The sequence below is a fragment of the Oryctolagus cuniculus genome, chromosome 10 (assembly GCF_964237555.1).
Source record: "Oryctolagus cuniculus chromosome 10, mOryCun1.1, whole genome shotgun sequence".
Lineage (NCBI taxonomy): Eukaryota > Metazoa > Chordata > Mammalia > Lagomorpha > Leporidae > Oryctolagus > Oryctolagus cuniculus.
The window spans coordinates 83,054,697-83,079,278 of NC_091441.1; the positions used below are offsets into that span (position 1 = coordinate 83,054,697).

General features: G+C 46.6%; 1 protein-coding gene across 2 annotated transcripts in view; it reads left to right on the top strand.

The window, feature by feature from the left end:
- Positions 1-11,250: 11,250 nt before the first annotated feature.
- The window catches only part of LRIG1 (leucine rich repeats and immunoglobulin like domains 1), a 119,561-nt gene continuing 106,229 nt past the window's right edge, over positions 11,251-24,582 (top strand). Inside the window, exon 1 of one of the 2 annotated variants that reach the window (XM_002713424.5) lies at positions 11,251-12,115. In XM_002713424.5, coding sequence (XP_002713470.1) covers positions 11,895-12,115 — 221 coding nt within the window. In that variant the 5' untranslated portion in view covers positions 11,251-11,894. Of the gene's footprint in view, positions 12,116-13,401; positions 13,476-24,582 lie in introns of those variants that run through there. The other variant, XM_070050621.1, reaches the window with a different exon arrangement.

The window sequence follows — 24,582 nt, forward strand, 5'->3', positions numbered from 1 at the left end:
GAAATGTTGTTTGAGGCAATTAGAATAATTGTCATATGTTAATTATGGGTTGATGGATTTTGCATGCTGCCAGCAATTACCTTTTGAGCCTGAGCTTTTCTGAACAGCATCCAAATCCATAAAGTCATTGATATAATAAAAACTCTCATCTTTGTTGGCGTGCCTGCCTTATTTTTAGTGTCTTTTAAGGTATGTAATTAATTTTAATTAGGCTTCCAGAAGAAATTTTCTTAATACATGGTTTACTAGGTCATCAGTAGAGAATCTTATAACCATTGTGAAAAGGCAGAAGAAAAGATGAAGTATAGACTTAGGAGCCAAATATTAGACTGTTTAATAGCTGGCTTATAGGAGGCAACTTGCTTAGCTTTTCTGAATCTCAGAGGATAATTTACACTTTACAGAGTCACTAGGAGGGTTACCTGAGGTCATGCTTATATCCCCAAACATCTTGAATGGTACATAGCAGGTGTTCACAAGGCAGTCACTGTTTTTCTAGAAAAAGTAAGGCTATCCTTTCAGAATAGAATCTCCTCTCAACTATTTTATTATAAAAAAATTGCTTGTAATTGCTATTCCTGCAACTAGAACTGTCAGGTTATACACTGCACAGCTTCTAGCAAATTCATTGACATTGGAATCTATGTGAATAGTTCCCCTGAGGTTGTGCACTAAACAACCTTCCCAATAGTCCTTGGCCACTCTTCTTGCAATGAGAATTCTAAGTTAAACATTTTTTTATCCTTTGTCCTCCCCAGCCCAGCTGTTTTCAGCAGTATTGATCAGGGGTTAGCAGGGTTTCTCCTGCTGTCTACTCTAGCCTGTAGCTTGTTTTTGTAAACAAAGTTTTATTGGACTCCTATTCATTTGCATTTTGTCTGCGGCTACTTTTGAGCAATAACAGAATAAAGTGGTTGCAACAGAGATTGTATGGCCCACAAGGCCAAAAGCATGAACTTTCTGTCTTTTACGGAGAAAGTTTGTCAGCCCGTTATTGATGACTGTGTGCTCAAATACCTGCTTGTCTTAGCTGCAGGAATCGCTAATGGCGTTCCTTCTTTCAGCTCTAATATTGGACCAGGAGGTGGAGTAGATGTTTCCTCTTGATCCTCATGGCTGCTTCCTGATTCTTCTCCCCAAATCCCTACAGCTCTGGATCTTGTCTCCATGACTGTGGTGGTTTTTTACTGTTCCCTGAAGATTTCAGCTCCTGGCCCACAGACATTCTCTCATTAAATTCCTGATACTCTTCATAATCATGCAAATGATCCCTCTACCATCCTGGCCTTTCAGAGTTTGAGAAGGATTACCTCGAGTGACTTCACTTTCATTCAGTGTTTAACCAACATTTTTTAAAATTATTTATTTATTTGAAAAGCAGAGTTACAGAGAGGCAGAGGCAGAGGCAGAGGCAGAGAGAGAGAGGTCTTCCATCCACTGGTTCACTCCCCAAATGGCTGCAATGGCTGGAGCTGGGCTGATCCAAAGCCAGGAGCCAGGAGCTTCTTGTGGGTCTCCCACGTGGGCACAGGGGTCCGAGGACTTGGGCCATCTTCCACTGCTTTCCCAGACCATAGCAGAGAGCTAGATCAGAAGAGGAGCAGCCAGGACTCAAACTGGCATCCATATGGGGTGCTGGCACTGTAGGCGGTGGCTCTATCAGCTACACCACAATGTCAGCCCCTTAACCAACATTTACCAAGTGCCAGACTTTGCTTTTCTACTTTCAGCCTTGTGTTTCCATGGTCACACCTGGACCTTGTCTGTGCTAATCAGAGCAACCCCCAAATAGCCAAGCCATCCTTTCTACATTACATCTCCCATTTTATCTTCTCGTGGCTCGTCAAACCTCCATCTCCTTCACCCTTCTCTCGTAGCCGATGAACTTGCCTTCTATTTCACAAAAAAAAAAAAAAAAAAAAAAAAATCAGAGGAGAATAGGCTCAGCTCCCACCACAGTAGCCACCTGCTCTGTCTGTGCCATATAATTTGTCTTCCAGCTTGCTTAGGATTCTGTGGTCCTAGGCAAGACCAACATGTCCATCTACTCACTCTTGCCTATTCAAGAATATTCTTTCAAGTTGTCTCCCTTCTTTTAGCACTTTATTGGGTCTTCCCATTCTCTGTAAGCTTATTTCTTTTTTTTTAAACAAAGATTTTATTTATTTATTTGACAGAGTTACAGACAATGAGAGAGAGAGAGAGAGAGAGAGAGAGAGAGAGAGGTCTTTAATCCACTGGTTCACTCCCCAAATGGCTGCAACGGCCAGAACTACGCCGATCCGAAGCCAGGAGCCAGGAGCTTCTTCCTGGTCTTCCAAGCGGGTGCAGGGGCCCAGGCACTTGAGCTATCTTCTTCTGCTTTCCCAGGTGCATCAGCAGGGAGCTGGATCAGAAGGGGAGCAGCTGGGACACAAACCAGTGCCCATGTGGGATGCTGGCATTGCTGATAGCCTCGGGGTCCGAGTAGTTTGTGACTCAGCAGATCGGCAGTGGGCCTGACCCACTGTGCTGTGTGATCACCAAGACCCATTTGTCTTCTAACGGTCTGGATTCTATGACCTGTGTTCTGAGATCTGCTTTTAATCTTATGGGAAAATATGGTTCACGTACAGAAAATTATTCACTCATTCAATCACTTAGTTGTTCACCAAGGTTTGTTGAACATCTGCTGTTTGTCAGGCACTGTTCTAGATCTCACAGTCAACAGCATCTACGACTGTAAATCCCCTAATGGCAGGGACTTGGCTAAGATGAGCTTGTACCTTGCTGTGCTCTGCCCCTACCCCACTTCAGGCACAATGAAGCCTCTTAGCTAACAAGAGCAGGAGGAAAATGAAGACTAACTCTTGAGGAAGGTATGCCCCACAGACCTTAAAGGTAAGTGTGCAGGCCGGCGCTGCGGCTCACTAGGCTAATCCTCCGCCTTGCGGCGCCGGCACACCGGCTTCTAGTCCCGGTCGGGGTGCCGGATTCTGTCCCGGTTGCCCCTCTTCCAGGCCAGCTCTCTGCTGTGGCCCAGGAGTGCAGTGGAGGATGGCCCAAGTGCTTGGGCCCTGCACCTCAAGGGAGACCAGGAGAAGCACCTGGCTCCTGGCTCCTGCCATCAGATCAGTGCGGTGTGCCGGCCGCAGCGCGCCGGCCGCGGCGGCCATTGGAGGGTGAACCAACGGCAAAGGAAGACCTTTCTCTCTGTCCCTGTCTCTCACTGTCCACTCTGCCTGTCAAAAAAATAAATAAATAAATAAATAAAATAAATTTTAAAAAAAGGTAAGTGTGCAGCTGCTGGGTAGCTGGGTGAGTCTGCCCAAGAGAGAGAACCTCCACCTCTCTTACTGTCTTCAAACATACACAGCCAGACTCCATATCTCAATGTCCATTTCCTGGCTGAGATTTATTTTTTTTTATATTCATCCATTTGTTCCTCATGAAAAACAGCATGCATTTTTAAGTTTTATCTGAGCTTTTCAGGAAAGAATACAAAAGATTTGCAAAAAGTTTTTGGAAAACATGTACCATAAAAAAACTACATGGTTTTCGAAAAATGTTTGCACCCAAATAAACATCTTTTAATTCCATCTTCCATAAACATTTTGAAGTAGGCAAGGTCTTCCATCCTTCCATCCTCTGCATTACTTATCTCATCTTGCTGCCTGGGCTTACGTAGGAGAACCTGCCTTTTACAAATAAGCAACTGTTCTGCATTTCTCTCCCCCTTATTTCCATGAAAGGAGCAAGGAAGTTCTTTCTAAAGTCTGCTGAAGAACCAGGACATTTACTACCCGAGCAGAGCTGTTCACCAGCATCCACCAGTTGGCGTGTTGTGTTCCATCAAGGGCCCTGACAAACATGTCAGGATGGTGAACTGATAAGACTAATTTTTTTGACACTCTCAATGACAGGTTTATTTCATTAGACTCGATGCCTCCCCCAAAATCCACTCACATTTTATTGCATTTCCTCTTTGGCACATTTGTTGTTTCAGTTATCTATGGCTACATAACAAATCACCCCCAAATTTAGGGGCTTAAATCTAGGGCTGTTTTATTGGCCATGATTTTGTGGGTTAAGAATTGAGGCAACACTCATGGGACAACCCTACCCTGCTCTTGTTGTGTTGGTGAGTGGGGCTGCTTTGTGCAGTGGCATTTTAGCTGGTGGTGTGACTGTACTTAAAGGTCCAAAATAGCTTCACTCTGCTGTCTGGTATTTTGGCACTGGCTGCTGGCTGTGCCACCCAGTTTTCTTCCTCATGACTTTTCCCTCCACATGGTTTCTTTTTTGTAGGAGGGCAGCATGGACTTCTTGCCACACCAACTCAGAGTAGGAAGAGTAGAAACTGCCAGGCTCAGAACTGGTGAAGTCTTATTTCTACTACCTTCTCTGCCATCAGAGCAAGTCTCAAGGCCAATCCAGTATCAGGGAAAGGGCTGAAATAGACTCCACTTCTTAATGGGAGAAATTGTTGGTGGCTGTCTCTACAGACGATTAATCTATGCACTTAACAGTTCAAGTATTACTCAGTAAATGCATTTTTAAATAAGAAAGACTTGTGGATGTGGCATGGGTTTGGGGTGGGGATGTCAAAAGAAAAGAAATGAAGAAAACAAACACTTTGATTTATAGCATCCAAATCCCAGAAGAGGGTCAGAACTCCAAAGGGAAATAAGAATATTGAACCGAGTATCTAAAAAAGGTAGCTCATGGATAAGAATGATGGTCAAAGACATATAATATGTATCTGTATGTTTATGATAAATTTGAAATGTACCCTAAGCACAACTGTCCATTGGAAACAAATATAATGGGCCCTAAAATTGTCAAATACTTCCTGTTAGTCTGCCTCCATTTTGAAGAAAAAGGGAGTTGAATGGCATGAGAGAATTTTCCTACAATCTCATGGGCAGCAGATGTTTCGAATGCAATCCAGTTAAGAGACAATAACACTAACCACATGCTTGCTTTTATTTTTTAAATTATTTTATTGACAGCTTGTGAAATGTGGACAGGGTAAACACACAAAAACACATAAAAAGACATGCCAAGAGCTTAGCCTGTCCCATGGTGTGTAGGCGGGGACAGTTCCATAAGGTCTGTATGTGGTACTTCAAAAAGTTTGTTGAAAGTGCAATTGAAAGTTAATTTTGGTGTAAAAATTTGGAAAACCACAAATAGTTTTTTTACAATATGCATTTTTCACAAACTTTTGAAGACCCTTTGTACATATAATGACCTGGTGCTTCTCAGTGTTTAATGTGCTGATGAGGAGTGGGTGTTTGGTACAGTGGTATAGTCTTGGGATGCCTGCATCTCATATCTGGATGCCTGGTTTGAGTCCCAGTTCCTTTGCTGTCAATCCAATTCCCTGCCAGCGTGCACCTTGGGAGGTGGCAGTATTTGGGTTCCTGCTACTCATACAGAAGGCCCAGATTGAGTTCCTGGCTCTTGGTTTTGGCTTGTCCCTGGCTGCAGTGGGTATTTGGGGGAGTGAACCAGTGAATGAAAGATTCTCTTTCTGCCTTTCCAATTACATGAGAATAAATAAATGAACACCTTTTTTAAAAACGTGTGAATGAGTCAGCTGGGGACCTTGCGCAAAGGCAAATTCTGATCCAGGGGGTCTTGGTGGGGGCTAGCAGCGTATCCGTGAGACGCTCTGGATACTGCTGCTGCTGGTGCGTGGCTGTGAATGGTTGGCAGGTGTGTCTAGACGGGAGAGAGGATTCTTGGGAGAGGGCAGGGCTCACTCAGCAAATGAGGCCTCTGTGCTTACTATGTCCCTGAAACTCTGCTAGATCATGGGAGTACCAAGCGAGGAAGAAGACTCAGTCTCTGATCTTAATGAGCTGCCAATCTAGAAAGAGAGAAACTCAGAAAACGAATTAAAGTAGAAACTTGAGAGGGTGTATGATGATGGTGGGTTAGCTGTGAGGGAGCCTGGGCTTTGGGTTCCTGCTCAACACCTAACTAGGATGTGATGTGGCTAAGTCGTGAGTGTGAGTCTCAGTAACTCCACCTACAAAATGATGATGTTCATGGGACCTGCTTCATAAAAGTCTTCTGTGACTTCAGTAAAACTAAGGCGTAATGGGAAAGCATGAGCTTTGAGGAGCAGCAGGTTCAGCTGCCACTTGGTACCGCCATATCACATGCTGGAGAACAGCTCTGTCTGTTGCATGCATTTTGGGAATGAACCAGCAGATAGAAGATCTCTCTCTCTCTCTCTCTCTCTCTCTCTCTCTCTCTGCCTTTTTAGTAAATAAAAATTAATATACTTTAAAAAATGTGTAATAGGAAATATTTCCTAGAGCATGGTAAGTGCTCAGTGATCATTAACCATAATTATTATGTAAGTAGTACTGGGGTGGAAAAAGTCAATGTGTTTTTCACTTAAAATTTTAGTGTATAAATCATATAGGAAATCCTGGAAATACATCAGTAAGTAAGAACAAGGAAAGAAATGATGTCCATTCTCCTGACAGCCCTGAGAAAGGGACATCCTAACACATCTCATGTGACATACCGACTGGAAAGCTTGGGTGACAGGTTGATTTAAGATTTTCTTTGTTTCTGACCCTATGTGACTGTGGGACAATCCTTTAACCTCAGCTTTCTCCTCTACAAAGTGGGAACAATACCAACTGTCGTATTCAAAGTTTATGAGGTTCAGATGTCCTCATGGATCTTTCGTGTCCACAGAGCTGGCTTGGATTCTTGGCCCTGTCACTTATTAGCTTGTGCAACCTTGAGCACTTTTTTTTTAAACTGCTACCTCAGTGAGAGCAGCATACCAAGCACTCTGCAAAGTGATAGGCACAGGTGACGTGCTCCGTTAATGATAGCTGAAGCTGTGAGTTGCTTTTGCCTTGAACAACAGAAGGTGTATGACCCCATGATGATGATGATTATACGTTAGGATAAGTGGGATATTTTTCGTATATATTGAAATGTTACTTCTAGTTGCTGGCAGTAAGGCATAAACTTTGATTCTGTCTGCTCTCCTCTTTCATATGTGCTTTTCCAAGCGGCACACGTTAGAGGGAAGCGCTCAGTCCCTGGTGTTGATGTGACCAGCTCATCCCTTCCTTGTGGTCTGACACTGGCTGCCACTCTGGAATCTCGGAATTTTGAAATGCTCATGACTTCCCTCGTTTTCTTTCATCCTTCCAGCGAACCAGAGAACATTGCGAGTTCACAAGGCAAGAACAAGCACCCGGCTTCCAGCGTGTGTTGGAGAGCGGACTCCACAGGTTTTTTTGGCCCGTGGCCGACGGTGCTGCGGTGAGGAGGGCAGGGACCTGTGAAAGGTCACAGCCGAGCTGCAGGCGTCGGCGGCCTTTCTTACCGGGAAAGGCAGCAGCTGCAGCTTGGCGCGGTGTGGGCATGAACCGATATCCCCATTGCCAGAGATTGCATAAGCAAACGCACCTCTCCCTGCCTCCACCGAAGGAAAGTGTTGGAAGGCGGCACTGGGAAGTTTCACAACTGTCTCTTCTTCTATCCCATCCCTGAACTCATTAGCTTCCTCTCTTTGCTTCTGCCCCAATCCATCTCCTTGACAAGATTATTGTGAGGAAGGAGTTAATGAGTACACAGTTTTATTTTCCTTGGAAGAAAGAGAGAGAGAGAAAAATAGAGAGAGAGAAAGAGAGAAAAGGCAGGCTCAAAGCAGGGCTGTCATCACCCTGCAGGTCTTCAGGGGTTTTACAGGTAATTATTAACCCTTTGTGGCATTTCTGGAAAAAGAAACCTTTATGCTGAAGAAACCCACTAAGATTTTGCCTCTCTACATATATGAGTTACTTCCAAAGGCTCATGGAAAAAAACCAAAAATGGATTTCAAAAATAAGTTTATTTTAGTGCAAAAAGGCTTTGAAATCCATACACAGTCCTTTTCATAATACACATTTTCCAGGAACTCTTTGAAGAACCCTCCTTTGCGTGGAATCCAAAAATTTTTACATCAAAGTAAACTTATAATTCCATTTTCCATGAACTTTTTGAAATATGTTCAGATATGGACTTGCAGTTTTTGAGAGGTAAAATTGAACAACTTTTAAAAAATAAGGCCTAGGTATAAGTAATCCCCAAACCAAGTGTCCTTTATCAAAATGGATCTTTCCTAAACTCTTAGCATCCAGGTCAGAAGGCACCATTATCCCTGTTTACCACTTGAGAAAACTGAGGCTTAAAGAAAGGAAATGACAGGCCAAAGGTTGCATGGTAATAAGGCCTGGTGGGAACCCAGGGCTTCTGAACGCTGCCTCAGGGATCTTTTACTGTATCGAACATCATGTGCAATCTCTTCTAAAATTAAGAAATCAGTACTCCTGAAAACCAGCAGTGATCACCACTTAAAACTACAGCTTCCGCCTAAAAATCCAATCTCCTGAAAGTTAATTTACATTTTTAAAAAAGCCCTTGTGATCAACCTGCTTTCTTGCTTTTTTGTCATTTGCTTCTTTCTGCAATTCTTGTAGATTTCAAAGTATTTAGATGTCGTGTGCCCCTCTCTAGCAGTGTGTTTGCGATGATTAACTACTGGGGCTTCTGTATCAGAGAGAGACCTGCCATGAGTCGTGCTGGGGATTCGATTCCTGGTTGTCCTGGGGTTGAGTCTCTGCTAGATGAAAATGAACCAGAAAATCCAAAGTCCCTGAGGGACCCACTGCAGGAACATGAAATTATTGGAAATTATGAAAATGGCATTGGAGGAGAATGAGGCCCCCGAGTACTCAGACTGTCTGTTGCTGTGTGCTGAGTGGACCAGGACTCGCTCTGTGGCAAGCAGGGATGTAGTTTCTCTTAGTATCTTCCTTCTGCTGCTGCTACTGCTGGGGTCTCCCTGAGCTTGGATTGTGGCCACAGATGAATTCTCCCCTGAGCTGGCTATCACTGCTCCTAGAGCCCACACTCTCACTGCAGCCAGGGGCAGGTTGCTCGTATGTGGGCAAACTTCCATACATGGTATGGGGAGCAGACATGACTTCATGCTTTGCTGCAGACGAGAGGAACTGCCAAGGCTCAGGCGCCCCGTCCCCCAAAGTGTTCCTCAGCTTGGAATCCTTTTCTCTGGCTGTAGGGGAACCAGACCACAGGGGAAGCTTTTGCTCTGTGGGCACCCCTTTACCATGTAGATTCTCAAAGCCCGTCCTGCAGAACTCTGGACTCCCCAAAGAGCATCTCAAAGGTGCACCGTAAGCCTTTGGAAGACAGCTTACATTAAATAGCTGTTTTACAACACTGATAATGGGACAAACCTGAAAGGTAAATTAGGGTCAGCATTTACAGAGGTGTAGTCATTTATTATTTTGAATAAACAAACAGCTGCATATATTTTATTTTGGGGGTGGAGTGGGGCCTGATTTTATAATTTTAAGGAAATGGTCAGGGACATTTTCCATTACTGTTTTGTGTTCTCTGGTCTTTCAAAAATTTAACCACTGATGGAGGATATTGCCAATTTGAGGTATTTTAAATTGCACTCTGTTTGCTTATTATTATTATTTATCAAAAAGCATGAAAGAAAAGAGACATATTTGTTTTCATCCAGATGGAAGGTGTCTGTTGATGTGGATTACACATAAAACATAAAAGCTACATAAAATCTTGGTAGAATAGGTCAGGTACAGCATTTTTCTAAACTGGGGAATCATACTGGATTGATTTACACACATATTTGAGCACTGCCTTGGGCATCAGTGCTGAAATTGTGCAAAAAAAAAAGACAAAGAAAATAAGGCAGTATTTTCTGATAGCATGACGAATCAGAAGCAAGAAAAGGAGAAAACAAGGAGGGAGAGACAGAAGAAAGGCAATTAGTAATCACCGGACTACCAAGCCCAAACCCAGCTTTGGTTAAAGAAAAGAGGTGACCTCGTGGCTGAGGCAAAGTTTAGCACATTTAGTACATCTCAGTGGAGGCAAACTCTATAGATATGTCAACAATGAAAACAATTCTATTACTTTTAAAAATAGCCTTTTATTTTTATAACTTATTGCTTTGCTTTGCTTTTTCTTCCTAGGGAAGATCTTTTCATTTCCATAAAACACAAGTCAGATTTAACCTGGTGGAGCAAAGATTTGTTCAGCACACTTGCATTGCTTAATTTTCCTGACAACATGTGCAGTTATGTTACAAACTTGCACATTCTTGGGAAGGGATATGAGACACCGGCAAACCAAAATGCCCAGGGGGGCAGCTATATATTACAGTGCTAATCTTTTCCTCTCTCTCTCTCTCTCTCTCTCTCTCTCTCTCTCTTTCTCTCTGCATTTGCCTTACTGTTTCTGTGCACCGTCATCACACATGGCTACTGTCTTCTGACCTGTAAGAGCCACAGTTGGAAGTTTTGTAACATTTCTCCTTTTAAATCTCTCAGGAGTACTGTGTGGCTCCATATAAACTGGGTTTGGGCTCTGATTTTAAAAAAGACAAACCGACAACAATGATAAACAAGTCCTTTATCGAAAGCTGGAACATTTCCAGAAGTATCTTTCAACTTAACTAGGCAAGGAGCAGGGGGGCAGTGCACCTGCGACACTTGGTTTCTGCAGTACATTTTGGCACGCAAGGACATACTGCTGGATGTTGCTGGATGTTATACATCAAGAAGCAATCAGGGGCAGGAAGGAACTCCACGCTGTGCAAGGAGCAAGGGGGCCACCCCAAATGAAATAACTAGGATGTTCCAATCTGGAGGAAATGTGTGAAATTTTAAATCTCTCTTTGTTCCTGAAAAGGCACCTGACCAATGGGTGCCGGTTTGCTCTGAATCCCGAGTTCCAGTTTGCAGCTTTGAGGAGGAGGGCAGAAACCTCTGGGGCAGACAGCTCCAAAGCAGGGTGTCACCCTCTTAACCAACTTTCTCTCCGACCGGGAGTGTTATCTTGACGTCGCCTCCTCTTCTCAGCGCGCCTCCCCATTCTCACCTACAACCGCTACGTCGCCTTTAAGAGTCAGGGGACGCCCCTCTCTTTCCCCTCCCAGGCCCCCACCCTTCACACCTTGGGTGGGAAAAGAGAGTGGGGGCGGGGTGGCCGGCAACGCGGGAGGGGCGGGATCTTGGTGAGCGCTCCAATGGCCTCTGAGGATGACCGCCGTGGACTCCGGCAGCCAATGAGCGGGAGGCTAGGGGGCGTGGCGAGGCGCTGTTGCAAAGCATCCAACGTGGGCCGGCAGGCGGCCGCCGGGCGCGCAGCCGAGGGGTGTGTGAGGGCAAGCGGCCGGAGGCGGGGCCTGGGAGATCTAGCCGGGCTGGGCCGCGGGGAGGCTGGAGGCGAGCGGCTGATTGTTCATCCGCGAGGTCTGCGCGACTCTCGCTGCGCCGGGGAGCGGTGCGAAGCCCGAAACAGAGCGCGCGCGCGCGCGCTTCGCTCGCGCTGCTGGGACAGCAAGGCGCACGGGGTCCTCCGAACGCAGGGTTAGCCGCTCGGTCCAGCACGGGTTCTACAGCTGCGTGCCGGGAGCCACGAAGAAGATGCCCGCCGGCGCCGAGCTCCGGCTGCGAGGCTGAGCGCCTTCCTTCCAGCAGCGGGGGCAGCGGCACTTGGCCGTGCGCGGGGGCTCCGGAGCCGGCCCAGAGCGCGCCAGGAGGACGAGTAGCGGCGGCCGAGCACCCCTTGCCCGGACCTGTGGGGTCTGCGGAGAGCGCACGCGGGTCGGCCCGGATGGGCGCGGGGTTCGCGACCCCCGCCGGGCGCTGCGGAACGGCCCGGGCACTGGGGGCCCTCTGAGCGCCGACGCCGCGTCCGCGGAGAGAACTTGTGCGGCCGGCCATGCCCCGACGCGGAGCCTACTACTGAGGGGAGCCCCCACCGGGGCCGTGCGCGCCTGCACCCGCTCGGGACCTCGTAGTCCCCGCGCCCGGAGTTCGCAACGCGCTTCAGACAAGATGGCGCGGCCGGTCCGGGGAGCGCTCGGGGCCCCGCGTCGCTCGCCTTGCCTTCTTCTCCTGTGTCTGCTGCTGCTGCTGCGGCTGGAACCCGCGACCGCAGCGGCCGGCCCGCGCGAGCCCTGCGCGGCTGCCTGCACTTGCGCCGGGGACTCGCTGGACTGCGGCGGGCGCGGGCTGGCGGCGCTTCCCGGGGACCTGCCCGCCTGGACGCGGAGCCTGTGAGTGTGTCACCCTGTCCGCCCTCCCTGCGCCCCGGGACGCTGTCACTTGGGGACACTGGGCGGCAGGGGGTGCAGGTCGGGTTGTGTGTGTGGGAGATTTGGCATGGAGGTGTGGGGGAGCGAAGAGTGCGCCTCGGGGAGTCCGGCGGCGGACGGGCGTGGGTCGTGAAGGTTTGCAGATGAATGAGTGTGCCTCGTGGGCGGTCCCGGGGGTACACAGTTGAGGGTCTAGGTGGTGTGGGGTGCGCGAGCGCGCCAGGTGAGGGTGTGGAGGTGCGCGGGCGCGCGTCCCCGGGGTGGTCCAGGGCCAGCGAGGGAGAAGCTGGGAGGCTCGAGTTCGCGGTTTGGGCCGGGTGTGAGGGAGTGAGCGTGGGGTCTCGGGTCCGTTTCTTGTTTGCCCTCCTGTGTCAGCCATCTCTGGTGTCTTGAGCTCCTTGGTCTTGTGGACCAAGTGGGCAATGAATGAAGGTTGCGGCTCCCGTCTGGGCAGCCCCTTTCTGATCCAGGGCGGTCTTAGTGGCCGGCCTCGGATCCGGCTGGAGCAGGAGGCAGCCTTCCTCAGTGGAGGGCTCTGTGGATTCTCAGAGGTCCCTGAGCGCTGGGAGTGGGTCGTTTTCCGCCTTCTTGGCATTTTTAGGGAACTGTGTTCCAGACCCTTCTTGTCTGTCCTCAGGGCTCCGTTGGGCTTGGTGATCCCGGGGCGGGGGTGCCCCCCAGCCCCCCCGAGAGTCTCTCCTCCATAAATGGTGCAAGTTAGTTTTGGAGCGAGTGCCATGGGTCTGGCGGATTAGAGCAGTTGGCTTGACCTGAGGTAGGGTCTTTCCTGTGCTGTCAGGACTTAGGCCTATCAGGATTTAGTGGGGGGTGGGGTGCTTCTTGCTGGAGATTGGGTCCGAGAAAAAGACCTTAGACTTCTGTGAACGTGGTAGGATGGGAGGGCTGCCCTCTGCTTCTTGAAGATCCAGTTATCAGCAGTTCCAGAAAAGGCCTCGCTGGCATAGTCTTGCTTTTCGGTTGAGTGACTGGACCTCTTTCCTGGACTATAGAAGAGGTACAGCAGTCACCTCAGGCGTGACATTCATTTGTTTTAAAAAGAGAAAACCGGTGACACGTTTTAACCAACACCTGTGGCTTGAGAACACAGGCTGCAGCCGCGAGGGCGAGAAAAGTTCGTTCCTTTTACGTTGCAGCGCCTGTGTCTCTCACTAGTCTCTAACTTGGTCCACGTGACGGCCTGCCTCAGGAGCGAGAGCTGCAGAGTTCTGTTGCTGCCCAGGGCGGGTTACTGACAGTTAGGTTTGTCTTTGGTATCTGCTACTTTGGCGCCGGAAACTCAGTGAAAGTTTGGTGGCCACAGGTGGGTTTTCGCCCAGGCAGTGGCTGTAGGAGGGCTACGAGATGAAACTTAGCGGTTATTGGATTGCAGGCAGCCTGGGGTGTTGAAGTTTTTCCTTTACGTAATTAAGCTTAATTTTGCTTTTCCCCACTACATAGAATCACGTGGACAGAATCAGAATAAACTCTTAAGCGTTCACCTGTTCAGCCGGTGCCCTATGTCTGTGGCGTTGTAGGGAAGGCGCTTAGTTCCAAAGTGGTAACTTCCTGGAGAGGACGGGGTGTCTTTTTATTTGCACTTTTCTGTGGTCATAAGTCCTACTTTGTGTTGCCAGTCTTTGGCGCAGAACACACTGGTTGTATTTTAGGGTTCCTGGAAGTACCTTTTCACATGGCTTCAAATCATTTAAAATTGCCGTGTTTTCTGTTTTACACGTTTGATCATTGGTAAATATCTAGCCAGGAATTTTGAGCTTCAGGAGACTTGATGATATTCATTAGGTGTTAACTTTAGATTTTAAGGTGTGAGCAGTGTGATTTCTGGACAGTACGTGACAACACTTCACATATGAAATGGTTGTCCTTTGAAATATATTTGTGAGGGCGTTTTATTTTTGAACAAGGAAAATCTAGCAATTTTTTCCCCCTGGTCTTCAGGTTTACTGAATTTAAACCATCAGTGTTATCCTGAAATGTCCCTAAGGGTGTATCTGACTTACATTTCTGGCTATGATAGAGCAAGATTTGAGGGGAAAAAGTCTTGGTGTATAATTTAAGAAAATAACTTGTACTTTCACCAAGTTGTTTCTAGGAAATGTTTTGAGCTAGTTTATAAGCCCATGAACTAGATTTACTGCAGCTAGTTCAAACAATTTCAATCTGTGGGTTTGAGATAGCAGGGGACCTGTGACTTTATGAATTTTTTTTTAAGCTTTTGTTAATGGTGCATCTAATTTTGGAGTTGTTCTTAGGCCTGGCATAAGGAAAGTAAAACATTTTAATAGTGAATGTAAATGCAGTGTAAAAAGATGAAAAGGGATGGCGCTGATAGAGGGGGAAATAGGTTGATTCCTGGGGCCTAGGAGGGCTTATTCAGCACAGTAACTTATAGTTGTAATGGTCCAGCACAGCTGAGTCTCCCATCACCATTACGTAGGTGAGATTCGCATGGTCCAACCAACACGTTCATAAATAGCACCATGCACTGCCAAGCCTTATTCCAACTTCCCAGAACCTTAGAAGAAGTTGCACTTCCTAGAATTCAGACGTTTGCTTTCTTTGAAATTATTTTCAAGAGCCTGGCTTCAGAATCTGGAAGAATTACTAAATTCAGTCACCTTAGATGCTCACCTGGGATAAATTTGAGTCACAAAATATTACCAGCTGAAACGTTGTCAGATGGCCTGTTGGGTCGTGATGGGGCGGGCAGGCAGGCAGCCCCTTAGGGAGAAACCCTGATTCTTGTTCTCACTGGAGGGGCTTTCAAAAGCCAGGCCTTTCACAAGGGGACCCCAGATGGGGAGGTATCCCAAGCCACATGAAGGTGAGTTACTGATTTGGGTCTCTGTAGGATGTGTCTGTAGCTGAAATCTGCCCTTGCTGATGTTGGCGTGTAAGTGGTGCTTAGGGTTCCATTACAGAATAAACACAGACCTCTTTGCCATTGTCCTGGTGAGGCCAAGAAGGCCTTTGTCTTGCAGATTTTACAGCTGTGCTCCTAGGCCCAGGTGTGCAGGGTGCTGTGAATTAAGGGTTGGGAAAACACTTCCCATCCTGTTGATGCAAATTAGATTTCAAGTGCAGGTGACCAAATTGTTCCAGAACCTAAACTGAAGTTCCTTATTTTTATTTTTTAAATGAAGTACACAGATTGTTGTCTGGAACAGCCTTCTGCCCAGATTTTTTTGTCTGCATCACTTCAGAAGAGCCCAGCAGTCCTTGAACATCTTCAGATTTGTGGGCCCTGCCAGAGGTTTTTTTCCAACTAGGGAGTGGGGGGCGGAATCTGCATTGAGTCCCATGCTCAGGGGGGAGCCTGAGCTGAATCCTTTGCAACAGGTGTTAGAAGGCTGGCGTGACTTCCCTCTCAAGGCTGGTGGAAAACGTGTCTGTTGCTGGTTCTCTGTCTTTAAAGTAGAGGATTGTGGCAAGTAGCAGTGATTGCCCTGAGAGAGAGGCTCGCTGTGGAAGTCCTGCTGCTATGCAGTTAGGCCCGTAACATTTCAGTTTTGAGACCTGTGCAATTAGGAAGTGTCCAGAGAACGCCATTGTGGACCCTGGACTGCCACACAGTGTCTCTGTTGCCTTTAGGACTTGTCAAAGCCATTGCTGCCTCCTTTTCCAGAGGATCCTTTCAAAAAGAAGTGTGTTCATCTTATTGTAATTACATGTGGTTACTGCATTTCCCAAACTTGAAGCTTTTAATGTGCTACCGGGTCCTTGGGAATACCTTAAAAAGGATGTAGAAAGTGTAGTGGAGTGTGTGCCAGCAGGCTTCTCGTGGCTGTCCCTGTGTGTGTCCCCGCTCTCCAGCCCCCTCCCTCCAGGGTTAATTCCTCCGCTTGGGTTCCTGGGCAGCTTCTCTGAGCTCACGGGGAAGGCCTCTGGCTGACCTTTCTCTCCCTCAGACACTGCTCACAATGGAAGGGCCTCTCCCCTATTCTGCAGAGGTGTCTCCTTGGTGCCAAGTCTTTTCAGCATCCTCTCTTTCAGGGTGGACAGGAATGCGGGAGAGAGCACTAGGGTTTTGTGTGCCTTAACAATGCACCTGGCCCAGTGTCTTGCACCTGCTAAAGCCCTGAAGGTCTGTTCTGTGGGAAGTCTGCGTGGAGATTGTGGAAAATAGCCTATGGCAGGAGAGAGAAATCAAGAAAAGGAATTCACTGACTTGAAAGTTGCTGTAAGCAATAAAGGATGTTGGTTATACTAGGGTCTTTTTTTTTTCTTCTTATGTATTTGAAACATTAAAGAGATTCCTATGACTTACCCCATAGTTGAAAGAACAGTAAGTTTCAAGGCCATACCTAACTTTCAGCTTCTTTTGAATGAGCTTGGTGACATTTAGTCACTGGGGACCTTCCCTCTCCGCAGTGACTGCAATTTGCAACCCTGGGGGTCTCTGGGCTGTGTTAATATTCAGAGCTGTTTACAGTGGATGCGGCTTCCAAGGCCCAAGGCATTGTCTTGAGACAGAATCTAGGAGAGAAGGAAAATTCCCAGGCAGAGGAGAGCAAATCCCTGAAAGTCTCAGATGCTCCCTGGCCTGTGGGAAACTTAGGCACTGTTGGTGTTGGTTTTTTTATGTAAGCATGGCATTTGTGCCATGAGGTCCACCCCATTGCCTCATGGCTTCAGTGCCTAGATATTACGAATGTGATCATCTTCTGCTTTTGTTTCAAGTTAACTGACAGGAATCAATAAGAAACTCAGATTTATTGTTGTCTGCTTTGCAAAAAAGAGCACTTTGAAGACCAGAAGTTAAAATTTTTATGATAGTCTATCCTCTGGAACCTGCGTAATGTTTTATGCCCAAAGAATTTTATATAGCTGCCGAGTATAGCTGTCCAGACTGGCCACTTTCTCGGCCATTTATGTGGCCATTTATGTGGCTGAGAAGTTTTCTGCTGCAGAACTTGACACACGGCCATTGTCGTCATCAAGCAAAACGAATTGGTCAGTAAAGAGTGCAGGAAAAAAGGAACGTGGCAGTTTGTCATAAGTCTCTTTGATAGTTGCTGCTTTTTGTCCCTTTTGGTGAACTGTATCTGCCTTGTATGTTTCTAGTCTATCATTTAATACTCTGGTTTTATCCAAGTACTTTACTCAGAGTGCACACTCTACCTGCTTACAAAAGTCATTTTTTAAAGAACAGCTCTTTCTCCAACTTCTTGAGTTTTGTATTTTTTGTTCTGTGCAAATTATTCTTTTACTCCTCTCAATGGGCATTTTCTCTGGGTTATGACTTGAGAGGCAGTGGAGGTGCCCTTGTCACTGGTGGTCACATGCGGCCCACATGCTTCTCCAGGGAGCCGTGAGGAAGAAGTTTAAAGTTATTTTTAGGGTCCTCTCCAAATATATGTGTGGTTTTGGGAAGACCTTTTTCTTTTTTCTTTTAAAAACATTTATTGTTTTATTTGAAAAGCAGAGTTAGAGAGGAGATCATGCCATCCACTGGTTCACTACCCAGTAGTTGCAACAGATGGGGCTTAGCCAGACTGAAGCCAGGATCCTAGAACTGTGTGGGTCTTCAACATGGATGGCAGTGGCCCAAGCAGTTGGGCCATCTTCTGCTTGCTTTCCCAGGTACATTAGCAGGGATCTGGATCAGAAATGGAGCAGCCAGGACTCGAACCAGCACTCATACAGGGTGTTGGCATCACAGGTGGTTGCTTAACCCACTGTGCCACAGCACTGGCCCCTTGCCTTTCTCGATGAAAAGAGGATTCCGTTCTAGCTTAACATTGCCACGAGGACAGAGTTAGGTGACGTAAGTGCTCAGCCTAGTTCCTCAATGTGGGCCCATCAACTTGATTGTGAATAACATTTTGAAGATTAAGTCCTCAGTAGCTCAAAATTTTGTATCTTCTCATGGCCACTCTCCTGGGCAGTGGTCAGCTTCCTAATAGAAAGGAGTGTGATGTGCAGAGCTCACAACCCAAGCAACCTTCTCTCAAAAGGATTTTGGTGATAAATATAAAGTGCACCAAGTGAAATTTTACGTTCCCTTGGAAGTTGCAGATGGAACGGTCTGGAAGCTGTGACCGGTTGCAGCAAATTATACAATTAGCAAACATGATTGAGGTAGTTGCTAAAACTCTTCCAGTTGTACAAATACTTGTGCCTATTTAACGTTATTCTTTTGGGAAGTGGGATGTGGGAAGGAGGCAGGGAAGTGAGAGACCCTTAAACTAATCATTTTATCCTATTATTTCCCAGGGTTTCATTGGAACGGAGCCCTACAGTCAATAGCTTGGAAAAATGCAGGTGTGCTCTTCAAGGTGCGGTCAGGTTACAAACTTTAGAGATGGCTGCATCCTGACCTTGCTCATTTATGTTTGGAAAGACTAGGGGGTGGGGGACGGATACCACTGTCGGATTGTATGCAGAGAACCCTTTTCATTTGTTGGGGTCTGTTTAGATCCGACGGTAACTTTGCAGGGGACACAGGGCAGCGAACACCAGGTCGTTCGAGGAATCTGGCAAGGATGCCACCTCAAAAGCCGTTTACCGTTTGCTGTTGCTCTTTGTGCACCTGTGTCTGAATCCCTTCCCCAGTGAATGGCCTTGAGTCACAGCCTTGCCCACATGAAGGGCTACGATTGTTTGCGTCTTTATTACTATTTAATCTAGCATAACCGGTAAGGCCCATTGTGCGAACAACCAATCCCTTCATCTCTGAAGGTCCTAATACAGTTTGGTTTCCTTATGAACCAGGATGCGGGTTCCAATCACTGCTTGTTCAGTTTGTTTTGGCAAAAAGGCAGTGTTTAGAGGGTTTCCAAAAAATGTGGCTTGTCCTTTAAGTGCTTTTGCCTTGATTCTACTTTAAACTTTCACAGTATGTGGGTCGCTAATCTTTTATGATCTGTAACTCTTTTTCTTTATCCAGGTCTCATAGGAGAAAGAAAATGAATGAAATAAGTGAGGATCTTTCCCACAAGCAGAATTTTTTTGCTGGGCACTGACACAAAGTGGAGATACTGAGATTTCCCTCCTCTTGTAGCTGGTTTTAAGAAAACGCCAAAATGTCACAACTCTGTCTTCTAAAACTCCTTTATGCAGTGTTTAGCAAGTTCCCTTCCCACCTTCGCTTCCTGTCCTTTGCTCTTTCCACCAATTTATAATTTGCTGTTCAAATCACTTAGTGCTTATCTTGGCCGGAATGTACAGTTGCACTGATAAATCGTTTCTCCTGGATTACCTACTCGGTGATAGCCTGTTAGACATGATGAGAAGGATTGAGCACTTTGGAACTGGGGGATAGATAATCTTGCTCTGGTTCCAAATCTTGCAGTTCCAGTGCTCTGTATGGAAGCATTCGTATCTTAAGTATTAGCACTTTGGGCTGGATAAGAAGAAGTTGACTTGCTGGCTTTGCTTTTTGGGAACCAGCTTGTGACTAGGCAAGTAGGCTGCTGCAGATCCAGCTTTTTCTTAGGAGATGACCTGAAACATAAATTAAAAAAAAAAAAAACAAAAAAACAAAAACCTGAATTAAGGAGACATTTGACATGCAGCCAGGTACTTGAAATGAACTGACTCAGTTCTGCGGGTTTAGGATGTTTTTGCTTTCCTGTTTTTCTCTTTATTATGGAGATGGACAGACCCAACCTTGTGGAGTGCATACTGTAGTGATCTCTTTGTACCTGTCTCACAGCTCCAGCAATCTTGAGGTCTTGGCCTGTCTTGCTTGATCTTTGCCCCAAGAGCAGGTCATACTGTTTCATCTGCATATGGATAAGGTGCTCTCTCTCTCTCTCTCTCTTTTTTAAAATTAACCACTTTATTGATATCTAATTCACTTACTGTCCTATTAATTATAGGATGGTTTTAAGAAATGTAAATTTAAACAGCATTTGAAAACATTTTTTTTTTAAAGGGAATTTTGGTAAGCTGTATATTTACAGAATGTTTATTGGACGCACACTGTGTGCTGTCTAGTTTATATGTTCTCAAAATTTCAGGGTTTCATTGTTCCTTTTTTGTGAGAGGTGCTTAGGAAATTCTTTTGTCCCAGAGTCCTTTGTCAGAATGTGCATGATTGTCCTCTCTTCGTGTAGCTCTTAATTGGGAGGTTTCTACCAAGCTATTAATTGCTGATTAGAACCCATCAGTGAACAAACGTAGTTATGAATAGATCATTTTAAAATAATGCTTCGGGTCTTGCTGAATAGAGGGATAATTAGCCATTGGTTATAGTTAAGTCAGGAGTCTGAACTGCGTTAACCACTGTTTACTTTGCGAGGCCTGACCTTCCAGCTGTGGCTACTTGTGGCTGCCTTAAATAGGGTTAGAGGCACCCTGTGAGCAAATCTTCAAAAAGGAAAGAACTACGTTGTTGGGTAGGGGGCTCTTTTAAAAAAAAAAAAAGATTTATTTGAAAGAGAGAGGGACAGGCAGGGAGAGAAAGCTTCCATCCGTCTGTACATTCCCCAAATGGCCACATTGGTCAGGGTTAGGCCATGCAGTAGCCAGGAGCCTAGAACTCCATCTGGTTCTCCCATATAGGCCAGAGGCCCAGTTAATTGGGCCGCCTTCTGCTTTTCCAGGGGTATTAGCAGGAAGCTGGATCGGAAGTGGGGCAGCCAGGACTTACCCTCACTCCCCGAATGCCAGTGTCTCGGGCAGCTGCTTAACCCACTGCACCCCAACACTGGCCCTTGGGGGCTCTTTTGGAGAGATTTCATGCAGGCTGCAGCTTAATGTGGAATCTGAGGGGGAGTTACTCCAGGCCTCCCAGTCCCGTTCAGTTCATCATAGCTTGTTCTATCGGTGAGAATCTAATTCCTGGTAGGTGATGGAGTGTTCGTGGTTTAAAAAGCTGTCCAGCACGGTCAGTTGAAATTCATGGATCTATTAAGCTTCATTAAATCTGTGTACTATTTCCTTACATACCATCACCAGCAGGTTCTCTTTAGAAAAGCAGAAGCAGTCTCCAGAGGGTTTAAGAAAAATTGATGAGGGCAAAAACTTACAGCCGAGAGATTCTGAGTGTGCGTTTAAGGATGGGTTTGTGGATTTGGAGAACTTGGTTCTTCTCATTTTATTTCAGCAGTGCAGCACCTTGATCTGCTATCATGCATCTTCTTTTCTTTTTTACAATTTAATAAAAAGATTTTTATGTTTGTGATTTCTTCCTTCCACCTGGGCTGGTGTGAGTTTCTGGCACACAAACTCCCGGCTCTTGCAAAACTTCATAAACAGCTAGAAGAGCTCACTGCTTCCAGGAAGTGGGTTGTTGATGCAACCAAGTGATGGATGCAGAAGCTGCAGCTTGAGTGGAATGGACGGTGTTTTCTGCTCCAGAGAAGAGATCCGGAAAGCAGGACTGTGTGTGGCTCCCAGGTCTGCTTCACCCACACTCCTCTGTCTGCTCATTTTTTTGTGTCCATGTGGAATTCTCAGCCGTGGTGGTTTGGCCTCCTTGATGGCTTTGTGCCTTGTACAACAGAAGAATCAAACTGTCCTGTGTAGATTTTTGGATTCTTTGATAAGTCCATTTGAAACAATATTTAATTATTGAATTATATCCAATTCATAACTTCCTAAAATAAAGACTATCTGGTGTCACACATTTTCTTAGAGGGGAGGAGGGTTTAGGGAACTTTCTTGTATTTGGAATCTGTTGGTGCTCAGTGCATCCTGTGGGTACAGAGGAGCTCACATTCCTCAAGTTTCTTAAAGGGGTACTTGCCCAAAGAAGGAACAAACTATTCACCTAAAAGGAAGAAATTAATTTTCTTAAAACCACCAAGGTGGGCCGGCAGCATGGCTCATTTGGTTAATCCTCCGCCTGCGGCGCCGGCATCCCATATGGGTGCCAGGTTCTAGTCCTGGTTGCTCCTCTTCCAGTCCAGCTCTCTGCTGTGGCCCGGGAAGGCAGTGGAGGATGGCCCAAGTGCTTGGGCCCTACACCCGCAAGGGAGACCCGGAGGAAGTGGCTGGCTCCTGGCTTCGGATCGGTGCAGCTCTGGCTGTGGCAACCATTTTGGGGGGTGAACCAACGGAAGGAAGACCTTTGTCTCTGTCTCTCTCTCACTGTCTAACTTGATCTGTCAGAAAAAATAAATTAAAAAAAAAAAAAATAGAAAGCCACCAAGGCAAGAATGTGGTGGAATGAGAAACAGCACCCGGTTGGGCCTCAGAGCCTGTGATGCTCTGTCCCCACTACCTCACTGCCTGACAGTGGGAGATGCTGGCCGCCTCTTTCCCTATCTCCAAGGGGGATGTGGGTGTGGCTTCTCAGACACCTCCTTTTCCGGTTTCTGAGTCTATCCTAATCGAAGCAGGGAGCACACAAACTCTGCATTGTACAGTGAGAATCAGCAGACTGGGGACTGGCGTGGCGCAGTGGGGTTAAGCCTCTGCCCATGATGCCAGCATCCCATAAATGGCTACTCCACTTCCCATCTGGCCCCCAGCTAATGCACCTGGGAAAGGAGGGAAAGATGGCCCCAGAGCTTGGACTCCTGGCACTCACATTGGAGACCTGGATGGAGTTCTAGGCTCCTGTTTATGGCTTGGCCCAGCCCTGGCTGTTGAAAGTCATACAGGGACTGAACCAAGGGATGGAAGAGCTCTCTGTCTCTCTCTCAGTAACTCTTCCTTTCAAATAAATAAAATCTTAAAAAAAAAAAGTTGATCTCTGGCAAGGCTACCTTGTTACAGCTCTCTTGGCATGGTCAGTGTTTCTGTGCTGTGTGTTCACTGGATGCGCTGGGCAGCAAAGGGAGATGACTGTCCCTGGGGGCCTCATCCAGGGGTTCTTTTCTGGGCCATTAGGTGTCATTGAGTTCTCCACAGAGAAGGTTATGTGCTGAGCATTCCTAGTGTAAAATCCACAGAGCGATGGCATATGAGTCAGAAATTCAGCTTGGGAAAATTCCATACCGTGGAACTTTGCTTCATCTGCAACAGTTACGACAAACACTGTATGAAATCGCCTTCAGGATGTACACACAAGGTATGTGTATAAAACCTGTATTTTGTGATCAGGCTTGGGTCCCCTCTCCAAGGTACCTCATGATGTCTGTGTAGGTATTCCAGGATCTGAAGAAAAATCTGAAGTCTGAAACATTGGATCCCAGCCTTCCCCTCCTTTCCCTCTCTGGTCCAAAGAACACTGTAGAAGAAAACAGCAGAAACTGAAAACTTGGTGTCTTTGATTTAACTCTGTAAGAACGTAGGGTTATAAAAAGACGAAATACATTAAAAGTGAAGTTTTCTAAAGGCTACTGCCTTTTCTTTATTCTTTAATTTATTTATTTAAAAGGCACAGTGACAGAAAGCAATGTTCTACCTGCTGATTTACTCCCCAGATGACCACAGTAGCCAGGGCTAGGCCAGGCTGAAACTGGGAGCCTGGAGCTGCATTTAGGCATATGGGTCTCCCATGTGGGTGGGTTGGACCATCTGTTGCTTTCCCAGGTGCAGCAGGCAGCTGGGTCAGAAGCAGAGCAACTGGGACTTCAACTGGTGCTTCAGTATCTGATGCTGGCGTTGCAGGGGTGGCATAACCCGCTGCTCTAACTCAGCCTCCGGGGAGTCATTTCTTAGGACAGTGGCAGGCAGCATCTCTCTTCCTCCCCCCTCCCTCCCTCTCTCCCTCTCTCTTCCTCCCTCCCTTCTTCCCTCCCTGCCTCTCTCTCCCCCCCTCCCTCGGTAAAGTTCATACCACATTTACCCATATACCAAGGTTTTCATGGGTTTCTTCTTGGTCTACTTCCTGGGGCCGGTGCAGTGCTGGCATCCTCTATGGGTGCTGGTTTGAGACACGGTACTCCTCTTCTGATCCAGTTCTCTGCTGTGGCCTGGGAAAGCAGTAGAAGATGGCCCAAGTCATTGGGCTCCTGCACCCATGTGGGAAGACCTGGAGGAAGCTCCTGGCTCTTGGCTTTGGATTGGCACAGCTCTGACCATTACGGCTAACTGGGGAGAGAGCCATTGGATGGAAGACCTCTTTTCTCTCTCTGCCTCTCCTTCTCTCTATGTAACTCTATCAAATAAGTAAATAACACCTAAACTTGTGTGTGTGTGGAGGTGGGGGGAGGGTAAACATTCTCTCTTTAAGACCTGAACATAATCTTTTCCCATTGTGCTTTCTGAGATCGACCGGCCTACTATGTCATTGTCAGATATTCCCTCGGTAATTCACGTGTTCTGGATTTATTATTCGTATCTAGTCTTCTTCCAGAGAATTCTGAGCCTATTTGACTTGGTAACTTTACACACATTCCTCCCGTCTGTTCTTTGTTTTTCCCCCTCCTTTTCGACTTGGAAGTAACCAGTGTCGTTCAGCTTCACGTACCCAAGCATTCCTTGCTGGCTTCTCGTTTGTTGGCGGACTTGCTTGGGGGCTTGGTCCATCCTTTGAGGGCACGAAGGATCCCACAGATGAGAACCCACAGTGG